Source organism: Heteronotia binoei, chromosome 2, assembly GCF_032191835.1.
Source record: "Heteronotia binoei isolate CCM8104 ecotype False Entrance Well chromosome 2, APGP_CSIRO_Hbin_v1, whole genome shotgun sequence".
NCBI lineage: Eukaryota > Metazoa > Chordata > Lepidosauria > Squamata > Gekkonidae > Heteronotia > Heteronotia binoei.
The window spans coordinates 63,416,221-63,436,347 of NC_083224.1; the positions used below are offsets into that span (position 1 = coordinate 63,416,221).

The following is a 20,127-nucleotide window of genomic DNA, read 5'->3' on the forward strand; positions in this document are numbered from 1 at the left end:
CAGAGGCCATGAACTAGAGTCTCTCTTTAATGTATCTATATAAAAAATAATGAGCAATTTACAGGTCTTTCTAGTCAGAACCTCAGAAGTATATATAAAGGTGCTGTACAATATATAAACATTTACATCCAGTACAACCATAGGTTTCTCAGCATTCCAAGGCCACATTGCTAAGTCATTTTATGCAGATACATACAGATAAAGAGTCTCTGACTAAGAGGATTCACATTAAACAGAAGACAACAAATTAGGTCACACCATTAGATGGCAGAGTAGCATCTGGATGATGGTTATTTGAGTGGAGGAGAAAGGAACCATTTCAGTTTCACTAGGTCATCCTGATACTTCTGCAATGCTGTATTTTGTGATCAAGTGGAGATAATCTTACTGAAAGGATTCATGACATTTATTAAGATATTAATCTATATAGCCTAACTCAAATATTAAATATTTTCACAGTAATATTCTACAATATTTGCACATACTTCCTACAGCAACTTGAGTTTTTAAATAAGATCAAATGACATATTAAGAAAAACTATTTTAAAAACAGTTTAACCAGAATTTTTTTTCTTGAACAGCTGGTAACTCCTGTTAAGAACTGATTTATTTTGTCTCAGTGACCTACCGCCACAGATACGCCCCACCCAATACAGCTGTTATATTCCCTTCCTGAACACCACCATTTGATACAAAGTATTAGAAGGTGTTTTTTCAAGCTGAGAGCAGTTAAGGAGCAAATCTGATATGGGGGGTGTGTGTGTGTGGTGTGGTACTATTTAAACAGAGAAAAAAGCCCTGCTGAGGATTTTTATGGGACTTGTAAATTCATACAGCAAGGAACACACAATGTATTCAAGTTTTTAAAAAAGTGAACAGATGTTCCAGCATGATTTAAATGAACACTGTTACACTAGTATATGGTCCTGATGGTCAAAGGAGGAAGTACCTCTAAGAACGAGACTGCCTATTATGCCCCTTTTCTTTTCCAGCAGTGAACAGGCTTCAATTTTCATGACAGTTGCTGGCCAGAAGCTTTGGCTGCAGTTGCTGTAATCCTTTCCATAATTCAGTCTCTCACTGTGATCCTTGTGATGGGAGAAGGTTAGTAAGGAAAGGGACAGTCAGCAACCATCTTTTCTGAGATGCTTAAGAACCTTGAGCAGATGACTTGTAGCTGGCAAGTTGGATGTCATTTACGCTGATTGTTTCTGGTTAAGTTGTAGTGGCACAGTCAGCTCAAGGGAACAACAGACAAACTCAGCAAGAACATCATGTTACTATGACAACAGATACGCCTCTTCTATAAGAAAGTTCCTGAGCTCAATCCTGAAATCATGCCCCATCTGGGATCACAGGAGCTTCACTATCTTGTGCTCACATCCAGACAATTCACAGAATTGTTAGTGTCCTAGAAGGCTGGACCAGTCTACTAGCCATTGCACCAGTATTCAGACCCAGCAAGGGATGAAAGACATATCTACCAGCAAGCTTTACTTTAACAATAATAAAGAAACAACATTCCTAAAGCTCTCAGCCTTGCCTACATTTGCTAACAACCAGTGCCAGCTTTAGTTGCTTTCAATGATAGGCTCATGCTGAAGGAAATGGGAAGCACTTCCCTGTTGGTGTTACTCTGGCAGCTGCCCTGATCCAGTAACAGTGGGAAAACACACATAATAGCAGTGGGGAGGCTGTCTACAAAATGGGAAAACTTATTTTTAAATTCCCACTTGCAGCTGCTTCCCTAATTCCTGTGCAGATCAATGGAGTGGTAAAACTGACTACCCAATGTTCTGGTCTAGATGATTTCACTACAAAGAGAACAAAATAATGAATTCTTGAATATGTTGGCCACTGAAAGAAAAAGCATGTAAAATGTTCTTGAAATGATAGGCTGTTGATGTGTAGGAAAGAGTAGCCTTGCACTTATTTGCTTACTGAATGGCTATTGATACGGATACATCTTTCCCTATTTTGTTAGAGGAGGGAGAGAAGAGGAAGGAAAGTTTCACTCAGCATTAGGGTTCATATAGACAATATCAGAAATGTGTCTGCAACATACACAAGTGTGCTGCTACAGTGCTGGCTATGCTACTGGGAGCAAGTTGTAACTTTTCATGTATTGCTCGAAGCACTACTGAATCCACAAAACCGGCTAACAGAAATCATTGCAGGATATAAAATGACCCTGAAAATCCCAGGCAGTGAGAGCTCTGCTACACTACCTACAAGTTTCTAAGAATCATCTGTGCATAGTACAGGGCTGAGAAGGCCAGAGAGAGAAATAACTAAAAAGGTTCAGAAAACAATGGAAAAAAGCTTGACAGGAAAATGGAAATAAGAAGAAATAATTTCTTCTAGGGAGGCTAATTGGCAAATATATATATATATATATATTATTTATGGATCATGTAAGAGTTCATAAACTCCCTTCCCTTCCTTTCTGCTTTGCTGGTCTGGATCAAAATAAAGCACTCCTGTTACCCAAACCAGCACCAGAACACTGGAAAATCCAAAAGCTCCCTCTCTATAGATTGCCACCTCCAATTAATTACATGTCTGAGGTGCAAAGGTGCTCCACTGTTAACATTCATCAAATTAACATTTGCACACATGCTGAAACAAAAGAGGTAAGTTAATGGACTCTGTTTAAAAGATGAAAATAATATATGTACAAATATGGAAAGTAAAATAGGATTCTATTAGTACGCACACAAAAGGACAGTTCTTAAGAAGTTAACATTGGTGGATTGATTCTGGTTCACTTTGCTTGCTGTGATTTAAGATCTTCAATTTTTAGGCAAGACAGGAATTTTCAAGTGTTTAACCAGCATTAAGGGGAAAAACCAAACCAAAGAACAGATGGAAGATTCTGACACACAGCATTACAGTAAGCCTGGAAGCATATGCACACTCAGCATATTTAATTTCTAGTGTTAAAAAGGTGTTTGTTTAAAAAATGCACATAATTGGAGGGCAACCCTGAAACCACTTGCTTCAAGGTAGTCTCACTGAAATTAATGGACTTTTATTGTGATTTTAAAATACCTTGATTTTCAGATTGAAATTTGTATAATGTTTTGATGTTGGCATAAACAATTGAATCAAAATGGGTCTTATACTGTAAAATGAAAATATTTAATACGCAGAACGGAGCAGTTCTTGCTCAAACTTACTTTGCTGGTACAGAATGGTTTTGAGGACAAATATTTGCAAAAGAAGGCTACTGGGATGTGTTTGCTCCCTGATGCAAAGAGCCAAGAGAACCAGCCCATCCAACTTCTTGCTTAAGCAGTGAGAACTCAGAAATATCCCTTATGTAAACATGCAGCATGCCTGAGTAAATACTCATCTTTAAACAAAATCTTCCTTTTCTGTGGCAGTGGAAAATGCAGGAGAGGATTCAGCAGGATACAGTAGATAACTTGGCACAAGAACGAGTACTGAGTCATGATTACACTGATAATAGGAATTAAATAATTTTGTTCATTAACTCACAATACTATCAGAAAGCCTTAGCAGTGCAACATCAGGAGCAGCAGGACACAACCTTTAAAAGGGACAAAAGGACAGCAGCTTTTAAAGAGAGTTACGCAATCCAAAAGGTCCTTCATGCAGCCTAATTAGTTCACAATCAAATGTACTTTTCATTCGGTCAGTCACAGTGTCTGAAAAATGATAGTTTTGTGAAAACAAATTGACCACATTAGAAACCTAATTAAAATATGCTCTAAAAAATTTGTCAGTCAAACCCGTTTGTCAGTCACACTCGCTGCTTTTGTGACTCTACTTGCACTTGGTACTTTCCAAGGTCCAGGAGTTATTGTTTTCTTCACTGGAGATCTAATCTCAGATTTGGAAACTCCATCTTCTTTGGTTTTGTCAGCTGGCTCCAAGTCATTGTCTCTGAATGTATTCAGAGGCTTTTCTGTTTCAAGTCTAGTGTTTTTATCCCCAGAAAGTGTTAAATTGTCAGGAAGACCTGCCATTTGGAACTGGTTAGAGCTTGACTCTTCAAAGCTTGGCTTCATTTTTTCATCTTCCAATTTCTTCTTCCTAAGTTGATTAGCCTTTGAAGGTGAGAAAGATTGTTTTACTGACTTGGCATGTGCAGCATATGAAGGATAATTCTCATCTTTTGCAGCTATATTTAGGTTTTTGTTTTCCTTCATGGCTCCCAAATCTCCCAACGTGGCTTTTTCATCTTTTGGTGGTACAGCTGAGGTTTTATCATCAGTAGGTGTTCTGCTTTGAAGTTCTGGTAACCCTTCTTCCATATTTAGTTTGTTTCTGCTTTTCTCACTCTTTGGATGTTTCTGGGGACTGACAGATCTGCCTCTCTTTTCCCAGGCAGGGCCCCTTCCAATAACTGTATTCTCAGACGATCCTTGGTGCTTGTCTGTGTGTCTTCTGGGACTCTCTGGTTGGTCTAAGCACCTCTTGTGGTGTTTTTTAGGGTCACCCCTCCTAGGGCTGATGCTTCGTACTTGATGTTGGTCTTTAGAAGTACTACTGATTAACTTTTTTGGACTAGCTGATCTGCCTCTGGTTGCCTTGCCCTTTGCTAACTGTGCATTACTATGTGCCATCTCATCACCCAGGCTGGAGGGGAGATCCTGCTTGTTCACATTCCTTTGTGTAAAGGTTGTATTCTCTATCTCCAAGTGGTTTTCCATTAAAGTGCTTTTCTTTTCAGGCACAGTGTTCTTCAGTTCTTCCAGTTTCTCAGATGTCTGAACTTTTGTTAAAGCCTCTTCTGATCCTGGCAAATGAGATGCTTCAGATGTGGAAGCAGAATGTGAGGATGAGGGAAGTGGTGTCTGATCACCATGTGTTACACTTGAGGATGTTGGATTACAACTATTCAGATCACCTGTGTCAGAACAAAAAACAACAACACTGTTATGCAATATTTTAAAAATCTATTATAAACATTAAAGGCCCCTCTAGAATTAATGAAAAAACTAGGTAGTCCAACAACAAAAGCTCATACTGTAGGAAACCAACAGGTCTTTAAAATGGCATGAGGAAAACACAGCTTTATAAACTTTGTATTCATTTGCATATATATGTATTGAATCATTACTGCTTCATTTTGATGTCTGCATAACTTTCTTCCTATTTTGTAAACCTGCTTTCTAGGTGTTCCAAATGCCCACATGTCATGAAATCCTTAAATCAAACTCATCTGCCAGCGAGCTCCACACCTGACTCTTCTATATAACAACTAAAAGTACAGGAGGTTTTTTTTTTTTTTTTACTGTTTTGTGGTATCTATGCATCACACTGTTGGGCTTGTCACCTGAGTAAGGCCTCAGTTCAAAAACTTCTAGAACTAGTGTTTAGGCATGAAAATTGTATCCCTTCAGAGAGAGTTTGGAGTACATAAGCCCAAGAAAGAGGAGTGATGCATTCCTACTCAGTTCTCTTGCAGCTGCCAGTGGTAAAATTGATGAATTTTCTCCATGACATTTCTTTCGCTCAATGCTGGTTTCCTTCTTATTTTCTTTCTCTATATAAAAATATAAACATTTTTCTTAATTTGTGGTATCTTTAGGTGTTTACAGTAGTAAGTTTACTTATCTAGTGTATACAGTTTTTTGTTGAGTACAGCACTTAGGTGCCTATGGTGCAGAAGACAATTTTTAAATTCAGCCAACGGGCATGGAAAAACTCCATCCTAAGGATAGCCACAATTGTTGCCTTCTCTGTCAGGAAAGTAACACAAAGTCAGCGCCTGCATCTGTGGTCAAAAGTTCACCACTTAGGTTCGTCAAAATCAGGTCTTGTTTGCAGGCTACCCTTTGGGAGAAGGTCTTGATGGTGATGGAGGAACTGATGGATCCTACCACCCCACTGCTCCGGTCTCTGCAGTTTCAGCTGCCTGGAAAAACTTGTTGATCTAGTCATTTCTGTGCAGGCACACATGGGACAATGTGCATGTCCAGGTCAGTTACCAGAAGTTCTAGCTAGCCTGGTAAAACAGCAGGAGGGGCCACTCCCAATTGGGAGTTGTTCAGGCCATTTTCCTGCCTAATGGTCACATCCTCTAGGGACGGGCCCCTCTCCCTCAGTTTTCCTTGGCTGTCACTATGAGCAAACAGGAGCTCTCAGTGGGATAGGAGGGAGGGATATGTGCCTGCACAGAGACAGCAAGATGAACAACAGTTACAGGTTAAGTGCCAACACTGTTTTCATCATCACTGTTCTGAGCAGTCCCACATGGGAGACCACAAGCTGACTCAATGGGTGGTAAAGGTTAAAGGGTGGCTGCATTAAATTACTTAGTACTAGAGACAAGGGCCACTGAAGTACAATGGGTGTCCTAGGGAGGTACAGATTATTAAGGCCCTTGAGGAACCTCTTTGAAATCTCATGTGAGAAGACAGACTTCCTTTCTATTGGAGCATGAAAGGCAGATATTGCTTGTAAATGGACTTTAACAGATGATACTGATAAACATACATTCCTTAATGACAGCAAATATTCAAAAACCAGTGACAGTGCAGTTAGTAGGAGAACTCTGTCTTCCAACCAAAAGATGAAGCACTTCCATTTGTATGAACAGGAGAGTCTAGTCAAAGGTCTAAGAGCACTGACAAGAACTGACTTTACTGACTCAGAGAATGATTGGTCACTGGACTTAGCAACCAGGCAGTAAAGTACAGATTCTCCACCTATGGGTGGAAAGTGCCCTGTACACTCAATAGGTCTGGCGTTTGAAGTGGATAAATACAGCTTTCGACCTGTGTAGTAGGACTTGGAACCAAATGTGTCTTGGCCAGAAGGGAATATGATAAAGTGGGAGCTGTCTCTGACTAATTTGGCCACTATTCTCCCTATCACAGGGATGGGGAGGGAAGGTATGAAATATTTTACAAGGCCTGCTTTTAAATTAGTTGAAAAGCATCCCCCAGAGAGAGTGGATCTGGACCTGCTCTTGAGCAAAGGAGTGGGAGATGTAATCCTGGTGTATGGACCACTTGTGTGTAGGTTCCCCCAACCTACTGAGTAAATCTACTTTGATATTTTCTGAACCAGCAATAAATGGACATTTGATTCATAACTGCACATTTCCAAATGGCAGTGGCTTCCTGGCACAAAGGGATGGGAGCTGTACCCCCCTGTATGTTCATGTAAGACATGGCTGTGGTGTTGTCTGTCTGATTTTGGACTACCTTCCTATGTAGAGGAGCTGCAAAAGAGTTAAGGGCAAAACAAACAACAGTTCTAAGAGGTTAATATGTAGACCTCATTCAGCCTTAGACCATGTGTCTCTGACACATCTACCCCCCCCCCCCCCAATGTGCACTCCAACCTGAAAGGGTGACATCTGATGTTATTGTAACATCTGATGTTACTCCCCTGGGTTGAGCAATTGTAGAACTGAGAGCAAGACCTTTCTGAATTTACAAAGCCTGAGGAAGAAATTGAGACTTCTTAGAGCCAAAATTGGGTGTAAGCCACTGTCTTTAAAAAAAAAAAAATATTAACCAAGATAAACCTTGACTAAAAAACAAACATGGGATCATTGGGACTTAAACCCTGAACTGCACCCTTTTCTAATAAGGTGTTCAGCTCTGAAAACAACTCAGGAAAACCATTATTAATGGCCTGATCAATTGCTGTTAATGGTGGTAACTGGGCAAACTGAAGGCGATAAGCCCTTTTCAATAATGGTCAAGACCCAGGAGCCTGAGGTAATTTTAAGCTACTCTGGCGAAAATTTGGACAAACCATCCCCAAAAGAGTGGTTGGTTGCACTACCAACTGTTGATAGAAAGAGGACTTGGGGGCCTTCACTGGGTCCTTGGAAGAATGCTGAGGACCAGGCTTGAGTCTGCAGTCTGATCTATGTTGAGCGTATGGGGAGGCTGAAAGGAAGATCTTTGCTGAGGTTACTATACGCCTGTTGTTGAAATGGGTGTTGAAAACTCTGGGAAAAAGCTTGAATTCTCAAGTGGTATTATTTGGGCCTGTAGGAAGATGCTTAGGTTTAGGTTATCCCAAATGACTGGGACGTCTGACAATTTTTCTTAATGTTGGAGGAACTCATCAGTTTTGGAGGAGAACAAGGATGAGCCTTCAAAAGGGAAGTCCTTCACATAGCACATGTATCTGGTGGGAGAGCTGTTGATTACAGCCAGGCATACCTCCTCAGAATTATGGAGGAGGCCACAGTGTATACGGAAGCATGTCTGCTGGTGTTTGGGAAGCCTGAGGGCCTCTGTTGGATAAATTTGACCAAGGACAATCAGGAAGTTGTTCTAGATAAGGGGTGATCTTCTCCCATAAAAACAGTCCGTAAGCTGCCATAATAGCTTGATAATTTACTATCCTAAGTTTTAAGAATGATTACATTTTCTGGCTCAAGGCATAGATTTTTCTGCCCCCCATTATAGCTGAGATGGAATGTGAACCCACTCTTTGCTTAACCTGCATTTCTGCTATTAATGATGGGGCAGGATGGGTAAAAAGGAAAGGGTAGCCTTCCTACTGAACCCTGTATATATTCTTGACTTTATGAGATGTGGCAGGAATGGAAAATGTTTTTTTCCAAACAGATTTTGCCACTTCTAGGATTTCTTCCAGGAGCGAGAATGCTGCAATCCCTAGTGTGTCAGGGCAGAGTTGCTCCAATGTGTTGTAGCTGGCTGGGTTAGCCAAAGCAGACAAAGCCTTCTCCCATCAGGTGGCCTTCAGGCGAGGGGCTTGATCCACATGGGGCTTCAGGGTAAATTGCTGGCAGATCTTACATAGGTTATGATTTTTCCCGAGGCACAACAGACAGACAGGGTGCTTACAAGTCATCTTCATAGAGCAAGATGAACATTTTTTTTTTGAAAAAAGTGCCTCAAAGCCCAAAGAAGTTTCTTCTCCAGTTGAATCCAAGGTTTGCGACAAGGCTTCAGACTCATTGACTTTGAATGCCATTCTGATCCTCCAGGCTATTTAGGCTGTACTCTGAACAACTAACTCATGCAGTTACTGTGTTTGAGCAGAACATTACACACCAGTCCTCTCAAGCAGATGGGGGTTTTGAAAAAAGGACATTTTTTAAAAAAGCAAAAAGACAGGAGCTAACTAGGAATGTTCTTCTCAAGGCGGTGGCACAAGGAGAACAGATGGAGGGAGAGGGGCCCCTTCCCGAAGCACATGATTTTATGCAGGAAAACAGCCTGAACAACTCCAATTGGGAGGGGCCCCTCCTGCTCTGTTACTAGGCTAGCTAGAAATCTTCCAGTGGTTGGCTTTCACATGTGCACAGTCCCATGTGGAACTGCACAGAACAATAATGATGAACAAGAGACTTGGACTGGAAGCCTCTTATTCCACTGAACTTTTCTAAGACGAATGTTCAGTCTGTGTCTCTATCCAATGCCAAGAAGCAAAATCATCAGCAGCACACAGCTCCACTAGCTTCTTTGGTACTGGTTCTCCTGGGCGTGGAGCTCAGTACTTCAATTCCATCCACTGCACCACCAGTGCTTCTGTCCACTGTCTTACCAATGTTATTAATGTTGGAGATAATTTTAGATTTGTCAATGAAGAATCCATTGCCTTTGATGCTCATACTGGAAACCTCTATGATAACCATCACCTCAGTATCAGAAGGCCAGCTTGAGCACTTCTCAATTAGACTGTCTGAAATATCAGCTCTAATGTCTTGTTTCCTTTGGGAGCTATCACTATCTTTGCTCTGTTACCAAAGGCCTTCAAGGGCTCTTTGCTGACTGATGATCACACTCTCTGGTCTTAGTCTCAAGGCAGAAACTCCTTTAGGATCATTATTGGTTTTGACCAATCTCACCAAAGTACTCAGATCACTAGTGGGATATTGACTGATCACATCATGGTTTTTCCTTTGTTGGACACACAACTAGCACCCCACTTTTGCCACCAATGCAGCCTGCAACACACCAACGTTCTCCAATGTTCCACAAGAACTCACTGGAGGATCCAGTGCCTCAAAGCCCAAAGAAGTTTCTTCTCCAGTTGAATCCAAGGTTTGCGACAAGGCTTCAGACTCATTGACTTTGAATGCCATTCTGATCCTCCAGGCTATTTAGGCTGTACTCTGAACAACTAACTCATGCAGTTACTGTGTTTGAGCAGAACATTACACACCAGTCTTCTCAAGCAGATGGGGTTTTTTTTGGTAGCTTAGACTCACAATCACATCACTCCTAATGATCTTTGATTACAGATGTATAGGTAAAACCAGTTTCAGCCCTGTCAACATCCAAGTGCATTAAAAATGTCTATCAGATTCTAGAGGACAGCTACAAGTTCCTCCCTCACAAGAAAAATCATGGTGCATCAGGCCAGTGGCCCTATCTGAATTTTGTGCCTTATGTAAGGTTCTACAAAGAGAAAGTTCCCTTTCATCCAGATGTTGCCTTTCTGCTGAAGGTGGCATAAGATTTTCATCACAATTAGAGTGAGCATTGTGTATTGTACTCCCTGGATGTGAGGAAGGCTCTGTCCATGTACATCAACAAGACTGCTTCCTTCAGACAACATATATGCCACTTTTAATGATGCTTGAGTCCCAAAGAAAGGACAGTGTGCCTCCTCACAGAGGTTTAATCACTGGATCTCTAAGATCATTAAGTTGCACTATGAGCTGGATCCTAAGCCAAGTCCAGGGACAGTTCGAGCTCACTCTACAAGGGCTGCTGGCTGTATCTACAACTTTCAGCGGAAGGATTCTTCTTCCTGGGCTCTACAGAGCAGCCACCTGTTCTCTGTTTTGAATTTTCACTCAAGATGCCAGAATCAGAACTGATGGACGCTTCAGCTAAGCTGTCCTCAACTCACTGTTTTCCTGAAGTTTCCCTTCTTCAAGTAGGTCCACTTGCTAGATTATACCAATTAGTGTGATACAGATAGGCCATGAAGTAAAAACAGGCTGCTTATCAGTCACTGTTCTTTGAATTGGCCTCTGAACAATCACACAACACGCCCATCTTCCCTGTCACAGGTGCCCTTAACTTGCTATGCTGCACTCTTATCTTTTGGAAGGAGCAACACAGGAAGACATGACTCCTTACTCTTGAGCATGTGCAGTTGAAACTGAATCTGAAGGGAGAGGTCTTTCATGCTTAAATGTTAGTTCAAGAAGTTTCAAAATTGAGGTTCTGTGCAGGTGCAAAGCCTTTTTAGTATGAATACACAAAGATAAGTTATAAGCAGGCAACCTCTTTTTCTTACTTCATGGGCCTTTGTTGCCTGACCTATGATCAATCCAGTTTCAAAGTTTCTAAGACAACTGAGCTGTTCAGCTAAGTAAAGAAGTGTTGTCAAATGTGGTGGTCTCAGCTGCAACTCCCTTCTTGTATGTTATTTGATGGATGGAAAGATGGGTATGGTATGTATGCACACTCCCATAAGACTTTCAGAAGAGAGAGTCACCCTCTTGGAAAATTGAAGTATGTTTTGCAGAAGAAACTAGAAAGAAGATAGTTGCCATCAATGTTTCCTCTAAGCTGCAGAGTCTTGTGAGCAAAAATTCTACTTTATGAGCTACTGGCATCAAAGTTGTGAGCTACTGCATAAATTAGTGTGCTCTACAGTCATCCTTCCTGAGCTAAGACAAAAATATGTGAGCTGGAGGCTAAAAATCTGTGTGCTAGCTCACACTAACAGCTTAGCAGGAACACTGGTTGCCGTTAAAAGGTTTCCTAACATTTGCAAGGAAACCACAATTTAATAGTCAACTTCCTTAGAAGATGTGCTATAATATGGCCACTGCTGGCACCAGGATGGGCTTGTGGGAATCTATAGTCCTTAGCTGAATTGGTGAGTGGCTTCTAAAGCATATTCTTTTGCAGTCATAGACTACCCTACTGTAATTCATGCCAAAAAGAAAACTGAAAATCAGAAGAGTGAAAAACTTATTATTTAAAGCAAATAAAAAGACGTCAATCACAAGACATGCAGATTTACCAAGTCTTTAAGGAAAGACCAAGAAAAGCACTGAAAGCCTTAATGCTGCTCAGGTTTCACGTAGGAGCACAAACTGGAAGGAGCCAAACCTGAGGGAGGAAGAGAAAAAGCCCAAGACTATATACCAAATTACAGCACACAGTTAGCAAAAGATTTCATTAGAGGGCAAGAGCTGGTACAGTGTGAGTATAGAAAAAACCCTTTTCTCTGTAATACCTTAGCAGAGGTCTGAGTAGCATGGGGAGGGGAGTTTCTCTGGCAGCTATCTTTTTCCTTAGGTTGGCAGCTGACTACAGCTTGGTTCTTTATGTTTTCACTAACAAACTGGATGGCCTTATATAATTATTAAAGTTGTAGGTCACATGGCAATTCTACTACACTAGACCGTGACACTTTTTCTAGCTGTATTAGCTACGTCAGAGTGGGAAAAGGGAACTGCTAATTATTCCACGGAGCATATAATGGAAGCTCACACGTAACAGCCATTGTCTAGTATCACTGAGCTAACCGAGCATTATCTAACCATTTCAACTTTATTTCAAAGTGTTCTGCCATGGGTGCATCTCCTTCCATCAAGATTAGAGAGTCACGTGTGACATTCCTGATTATTAAGTTCTTTTGGTTTTTTTTAAATTAACAACATCCTCCCAATGTACTGTTTTGCTTAAGTAGTACATACATAGATTTCTCTTGTGTCTGAACTTCCTAAGTATTCAAACACTTTGAACATCATCTTGTCATAGATAAATACAACTGCACTGCCCTTTTCAGTTGTTACATTTGACCGCACATATGAGAAATACACAGGGCTTTTCCCCCTGGGAGAATGCCATGGAAGGAGTTCGGTAACTTCTTCATGGAAACAAATTTTTCAAAAAAAGTTTTAAAGTTAATGAAGGGCACGTGTGTTTCCCCTTCATTTCCCTCGAGAGTTCTGGCACCTCTTTTTCCAGAAAAAAAGCCCTAGAAATACACATTAGATGCAATCCTCTGCTACACCCAATTGCTACTTCTCAAAGAAGAAACAGATAAAGTTTCAATCTTGGATGTTCCAAGGCTGAAAATCCACATGTTGCCCCTTTCAGAAGAAATTGTGATTGTGAGTACTCAGAGGATTGTGTACAGCACTTTTATTCCTTATGAGTGGTCACAGTGCCAGGAACATAAAAATGCTAGTCGCTTTCACAAAAAACTACTTTTGAGGGAATAAGTCATTTTGCTCGGAGAAGCACATACTGCTACAAAAAACATTTTCCCCCAGTACATTTAAAATCTGACCTGATTTCAAACACTTTTCTTTTACAAGCCATATCAGAGTCCTTACAGGCACATCTAATAGTTTCTGAATTGCCATTTTGTTTGTAAAAGCTACCACTCACAATCAAAATTGCTTATTACTGTATGATCATATTATCATTGTTTTGAAAATTATGTTGAATGTTTTTATTCAGGAAGCAAAGAAAAATGCATGGAATTAATGATAAACCACTATGCATTAGTAGCTAAAGATGGTAGCTCCATGAAGGTTGTAAAACCCAAGGAGATGATGCTTGCTTGCATAGTTACTTTATGGAAAGAAAATTAGATCTGAAAAAATTATCTGTTATCTGTGCAGCTTTTTCCAAGGAAATGCTGGGTAACCAAGATCTAATAAGAATACAGGAGTAGCTATTTAAAATGCCCTGGGACATGCATAACTTAATGTCTACTCAGAGGTGTTGAACTCTGTGAGGGTCCGATCTGACATAAATAAGACCTTGTGGGGCCAAGCCTTGCATGTCATAAAATGTAATGCCAGGTGGCAGAGATATAAACTTTATAAAGGACACAGACAAACGCAAAGATTTTTTAAAATAAAACTTAAAACATTAACACTCATTGGTCTTAAAGGTGCTTTCTTTGTATCTCTCCCATGGGATCCAGGGAACTGGGCAAAGGAAGCTCTGGCTCTTTCTTTCCTTCCTAGGGGATAAAGAGGGGGAGGAGCCTCAGCCAATAGAAGAAGAAAGGCTTGGCTCAGTAGCTCTGCTGTGCAATTGAGAGAACCTGGCAAAGCAAGCTCTCCCTCTCCCGCTTCCTCCCCAAGAGAGGAGCTTCAGCCAATAGTTGTAGCTCCTATGCGATTGAGTAAGCCTTTCAGAGCAAGCTGTTATATAGAAGGAAACAAGAGAGAGAGAAGGAAGTATATGACAGCCAGTTGCTCGGGGGCCTGATTTGGCCCCCAGGCCATATGTTTGACACCCCTGGTCTATGAGACTGCTCCAGAAATTTACCAGTGGAATAGGAAACTCTGTGTGGAAAAGTAATACATCTAAACTTTTAGGGAATTTTGCACTAGTTAAAAAAAAATTAAGAGTACATGGGAAAACATAGTCTACTGGCTTTTTAGTTATTTGTACGTATTATTTACTTTACTGACAAAACAGTGGACTACCCTCCAGCTCCTGAAGTCAATGAATGCCAAGACTCACACAAGATTTGAAGGTTTTTATAACCACCTCTCTAGAGCAGGGTGGGAAGTAGGACTTCTCTGTCAGGAGATAGTTAGCTGCTCTTTGCTTTCAGAATATAGGGCCAACATGCTTGAACCCCTTTCCAAGATCTTGCCTCACTAACCTGTTACAGTTCTTTGAGGGGGTGAACAAGCATGTGGACAAAGGGGACCCAATAGATGCTGTTCACCTTGACTTCCAGAAAGCTTTTGATAAAGTTCCTCATCAAAGACTCCTTTGTAAGCTCGAGAGTCATGGAGTAAAAGGACAGGTCCTCTTGTGGATTAAAAACTGGCTAATTAATAGGAAGCAGAGAGTGAGTATAAATAGGCAGTCTTCGCTGTGGAGGATGGTAACCAGTGGGGTGCCGCAGGGCTCAGTACTGGGTCCCATGCTCTTTAACTTGTTCATTAATGGAGTTGGGAGTAAGCAGTGAAGTGGCCAAGTTTGCAGATGACACTAAATTGTTCAGGGTGGTGAAAACCAGAGAGGATTGTGAGGCACTCCAAAGGAATCTGTTGAGGCTGGGTGAGTGGGCATCAACATGGCAGATGAGGTTCAATGTGGCCAAGTGCAACGTAATGCACATTGGGGCCAAGAATCCCAGCTACAAATACAAGTTGATGGGTTGTGAACTGGCAGAGACTGACCAAGAGAGAGATCTTGGGGTCGTGGTAGATAACTCACTGAAAATGTCAAGACAGTGTGCGATTGCAATAAAAAAGGCCAACGCCATGCTGGGAATTATTAGGAAGGGAACTGAAAACAAATCAGCCAGTATCATAATGCCCCTGTATAAATCTATGGTGCAGTCTCATTTGGAGTACTGTGTGCAATTCTGGTCACCGCACCTCAAAAAGGATATTACAGCATTGGAAAGAGTCCCGAAAAGGGCAACTAGAATGATTAAAGGGTTGGAACACTTTCCCTATGAAGAAAGGTTAAAATGCTTGGGGCTCTTTAGCTTGGAGAAACATCGACTGTGGGGTGACATGATAGAGATTTACAAGATTATGCATGGGGTGGAGAAAGTAGAGAAAGAAGTCCTTTTCTCCCTTTCTCACAATACAAGAACTCGTGGGCATTCAATGAAATTGCTGAGCAGTCAGATTATAATGGATAAAAGGAAGTACTTCTTCACCCAAAGGGTGATTAACATGTGGAATTCACTGCCACAGGAGGTGGTGGCGGCTACAAGCATAGCCAGCTTCAAGAGCGGATTGGATAAAAATACGGAGCAGAGGACCATCAGTGGCTATTAGCCACAGTTTGTGTGTGTGTGTGTGTGTGTGTATTTTGGCCACTGTGTGATACAGAGTGTTGGACTGGATGGGCCATTGGCCTGATCCAACATGGCTTCTCTTATGTTCTTAAGATGCATTTCAGGACTTAATTTCCTTCTAGATCAAAATGAATCTAAGCTAACCAAGATATGGGCTTCTATACTTCCCACAAGCAAAGGAAGAGATGTAAGGGAGAAAAATAAGGCTATAATTGGAAAAAAATATGCAGGAAAATGGCCAAACTATGTACAAGTTCAGACAGGTATGTGATGAGCTGTGGACCTCCACAGGTTGCAAGTTCAGCAGATGTGAATGACTGCGTTCCTCAAGATGGGGAAGAGAACTTAGGCAGATCAAACTTCCATTTCTCTTTCAGTATCAGAAACTAGTCAGAAGAATTTAAAACAGAAATACTAATACCCTTGGGCAGGCAAGTCAGTTGAATGAACCTTGTTGTCCCCTCTTTACAGCAGGGCTGTAGCCAGAAAATTTTTGGTGGAGGGCCCAGACAAAAAATGTTTAAGTGGAGGCCCCCCCTGACTCTGGCAGCCCCCACTCTCTCCGCCACTGCAGCTTTGGTGGCCCCCAATCTCCCCATCGCTCCATCAGCCCCTGCCCTCCTCCGCGGCGCCTCCTCCTCCCATCCTCCCTTCCACCTGGTAAAGTGCCAGCTCTCAGGGCTCTTTCAAATAGGCCCCTCCCCCGGCCACTGATCAGCGGGAAAACTGGTGCTGAGGCCGGCTGCTTTTCTGGCGCTCTCAGCATGTTCAGCACTGGTGCATCGGCAGCAGGAAGGACCCACAGCCGGCATGCCAGCGCTGAACATGCTGAGACTGCTGGAAAGCCAACAGAGAAGCCGCCAACTTCAGCACTGCTTTTCCGCTGGTCGGCAGCCAGGGCTTTTTCAAAGAGCCCCGAGAGCCTGCACTTTATCAGATGGGAGAGAGAGGTGCCATGGAGGAGGGTGGGGGTCGACAGAGTGGTAGGCAGATGGGGGGCCGCCAAAACAGCGGCAGCAGAGAGAGCGGGGCCGCAAGAGAGGCGAGGAGAGGGGGAACAGGGAGAGCAATGGAGGGGCCATACAGTTGGAAGGGGGGTTTGGGTGGAGGGGCCTAGCCCCCCTGCGGCTACGGGTCTACTTTACAGGATCCATGGGAGTCCTCTCCACCTAAGCAAACTTCTGCCAAGGACAGGTTATCAGTCTCACAATGTCTTAAAAAAATGAAGACTCATCAGTCTGAAGCTGAATATGTGTGTATTTAGAGTGGGTGCTTCCTGCCCTGGTCTGATACAGTATGTATAGACAGAGTCTGGAAAATCTACACTGCTAATAGTGGACTAGAACAAAAACTACTTTTGGAGCAGTGTAAATCAAAGCTGGGGTCATCATTAGAAAGAGAACATTTGGCATGAATTTCTTGAAAGAAATGAAATCAATGCATAGGAATGGAACTTATGAGGCTCCTCAACGTGACCCACAGTGATTGTTTCCTTGTGTGGAAGGGCTTGCAGGTGATCTTTTGGTTACAGAGCACCTAGAGAGAAGGATTTCCACCCACTGCATCATAGTTTCTCTTGAGGATGTCATAGATCCAAGTGGGCAGCCGTGTTGGTCTGTAGCAGTTGAACAAAGCAGGAGTCAAGTTGCACCTTTAAGACCAACAAAGTTTATTCAGAACGTAAGCTTTTGTGTGCTAAAAGCATATTTCTTCAGACGAGGGGATCAGGTACAGTGGGCTGAAATACATGCAGTTGGTGGGTAAAGAGGGCAAACTTCTTGAAGATGTCAGTTGAAGGTAGCTGGTATGAAAAAAACTAGATAAGCTCAACAAGTGCCTCTGCTATACTAAGCCTCAGAGATGTACCCCGTAACTACTGCAGGAAAGAAAAATAAAAAATATAGAGAGCAGGAAGACATTTTAGGGGCTGTCAAAGTAGAAAGGGGGGCGGATAGGAATGTCAAAATGCAGAGCTGAAACCAGGCAAACAGTCAGGTTCCTGGATCTTCCTCCCTAAGAGAAGGTAGAGTTGATGGTTTCTTAATTGCTCTCTTAACGATGAAGAACAGAGCATTCTCAATATGAAATACAAGTAAATATGAATTCCCACTCTCATCCACCAGCTCTGTAGACAAGTCAGCAGTTTCATCATCTTACCATGATCTGGTATTAAGCCAGTTCCTGGTCGCAAAAGGAGGAGAACTTTATTTCCTCCAGACTGAATCAATTCAATGGCTCGTGTATGGGTGATTCCTTGGGTTGGTTCCCCATTGATTTCAACAATCTGGTCACCAACCTGAGGAGAGAAAAGCATCCAGATTAAGTTACATAGAACATTCAAATGTCTGCTGCTTATAAGAAGTACTTTAGCTCCTTTCTTTTTTAAAAAAAAAATTCCCCCCACTATATTATAGGTTGTGTGTCTTTTATCAATTCCTCTGGAATAATAATAATAAGTTGTAAAAGAGGATCAAAAGTTACATTCAGAAGCCTCAAACAGGATTTAAACATAACAAAAGTACTATCAGTTACAGATACCATTTTATATCATAAAACTATCATCCACATCCATTTAATGTGAGAAGCATAGTTTGGGAATTTTTTTTTAAAACATCACCTTAATTAAAAGTATTAGTTCACAAACTTTTAGAAACCCTTATTTTCTTGTTGTAATAGGACTGTTCTGACCTTCGCTAACTTAGTAGCAACCAGAATGTTTAATAATGGCCATCAGGAACAAAAGTGTCATTGAATGAATGCCTGATATTTTTGGTTACATCCAGATATAATAAAAGTAAAACTGCTTTGCCTGGAGTGCTGTTTTAATGTCCTTGCCTTTTTCTGGGTACACTGGAGGGTAATGTGCATTTGGTGGGTGGTAGTGGATTAAGAACAACTAAACTAGTATAGTTTCAAGTGTAGTTTTTCTAGCATTTATTTCCTCACCTGCAAAAAGGAGAAGATATGAATATAATACAGTTGCCAGCTCTGGGTTGGAAAATTCCTGGAGATTGGAAGGGTGTGTGTGAATCTTGGGGAAGAGAGAGACCTCAGTGGGGTATAATGTCATAGAGTCCATTCCCCCAAAGCAGCCATTTGCTCCAAGGGAACTGTAGTCTGGAGATTTCCAGGCTCCACCTGAAGGTTAAGCGCAAACAGACAACTGTGGAAAATCACGAAGCACAATTCAATATTACTAAAGGGTATTTGAACAAAATGATATTACATGACATCAGAAGAAATTCAAAGGGTTTTACTCTGAGAGGAGGCATTTTGGATTTTCAAAATGAATTCCCTTGAGCCCGCAGGGTTAAATTCAGCTTTGGATCTTACGTGTTATTTGTAGCCTTTTGGGAATGCTCTATGACTGCTGGAGATTTTTTTGTCAAATTGTTTTTTGTTAAAGTGCTTTTGGTTCTAATGATATTTTTTAAGTAATTGGATTGTATTAAGCTCTTGGCATGTCTATGGTTTCTGTTATCTCTTTAAGAATTAGAACAGCTGTTTTGTGTTAGTATTCATAAGGATGGTTTGTACGTCAGGAAAGTTGAGATTTTTCTCCGTGCACAGTGGTGTGGTTGTTGTATGGGTGAATTGGTAAGCAATTTTCACTGGATATATGGCATTAAAGGCTGTTGTTCATGGCTTTATTTGTGCATTGTGTATATTGTAATGGAATTTCTTATGTGATTTCTGTGCTTTAGATAAGTGGGACAAGCCAACAAAGGGCTGGGTCAGAAACAGTGATATATGCATGCCCCCATCAGAGGTTTTTCACGCACCCTCTTGATTTCATTATTCCAAGAATTAAAGTCTTAATTTTGACTGAATCAAATATATAACGGAATTATTTATCAACATACAGGATGATATTGGCCACAGGATCGTTGAGAGCACTAGCACTTTAATCCACTGAAAGGGAGCGACAGGATCGTCTTGCAAAATCTTTGAAAGCTTCAGGAACTGGAGAAGCAAGGTACTCAAGGTCATTGATATTGATTAACAAACTGTTTTCTGTGATTTATATTTGGTATTAATAGTAAGGTATTGTAGAGAGTGTTGTAATGTTATTTTCTTAATGATGATTACAAGAATCTTTCTATGAATTTACTTGTTGCCGTTTTTGAATTCTGTTCAAATACCCTTTGGTAATATTGAATTGTGCTTCATTATATTCCACAGTTGTTTGTTTGCACTTAACCTTTACTGTGGTGCTCTAGGTCATTTTATTCACCTGAAAGTTGGCAGCCCTAGAATATAAAAGGTAAATGCCCTCAACTCTATTAACAATAAATTCTTCATAAAAATTAGTCTACAGTTAAGAAAAGTGTTTATGTGCATTTCCCAGACTGAAATTACCTAAATGTTGATCTATATTAAAATATGCCTCTCTCTGTACAG

General features: G+C 41.2%; 1 protein-coding gene across 1 annotated transcript in view; it reads right to left on the reverse strand.

Moving 5' to 3' along the window:
• The window catches only part of MAGI3 (membrane associated guanylate kinase, WW and PDZ domain containing 3), a 267,634-nt gene continuing 247,507 nt past the window's right edge, over positions 1–20,127 (reverse strand). The window contains exons 20-21 of the mRNA XM_060231211.1: positions 17,884–18,022; positions 1–4,876 (exon numbers count right to left, since the gene is read on the reverse strand). Coding sequence (XP_060087194.1) covers positions 3,750–4,876; positions 17,884–18,022 — 1,266 coding nt within the window. The 3' untranslated portion in view covers positions 1–3,749. The remainder of the gene's footprint in view (positions 4,877–17,883; positions 18,023–20,127) is intronic.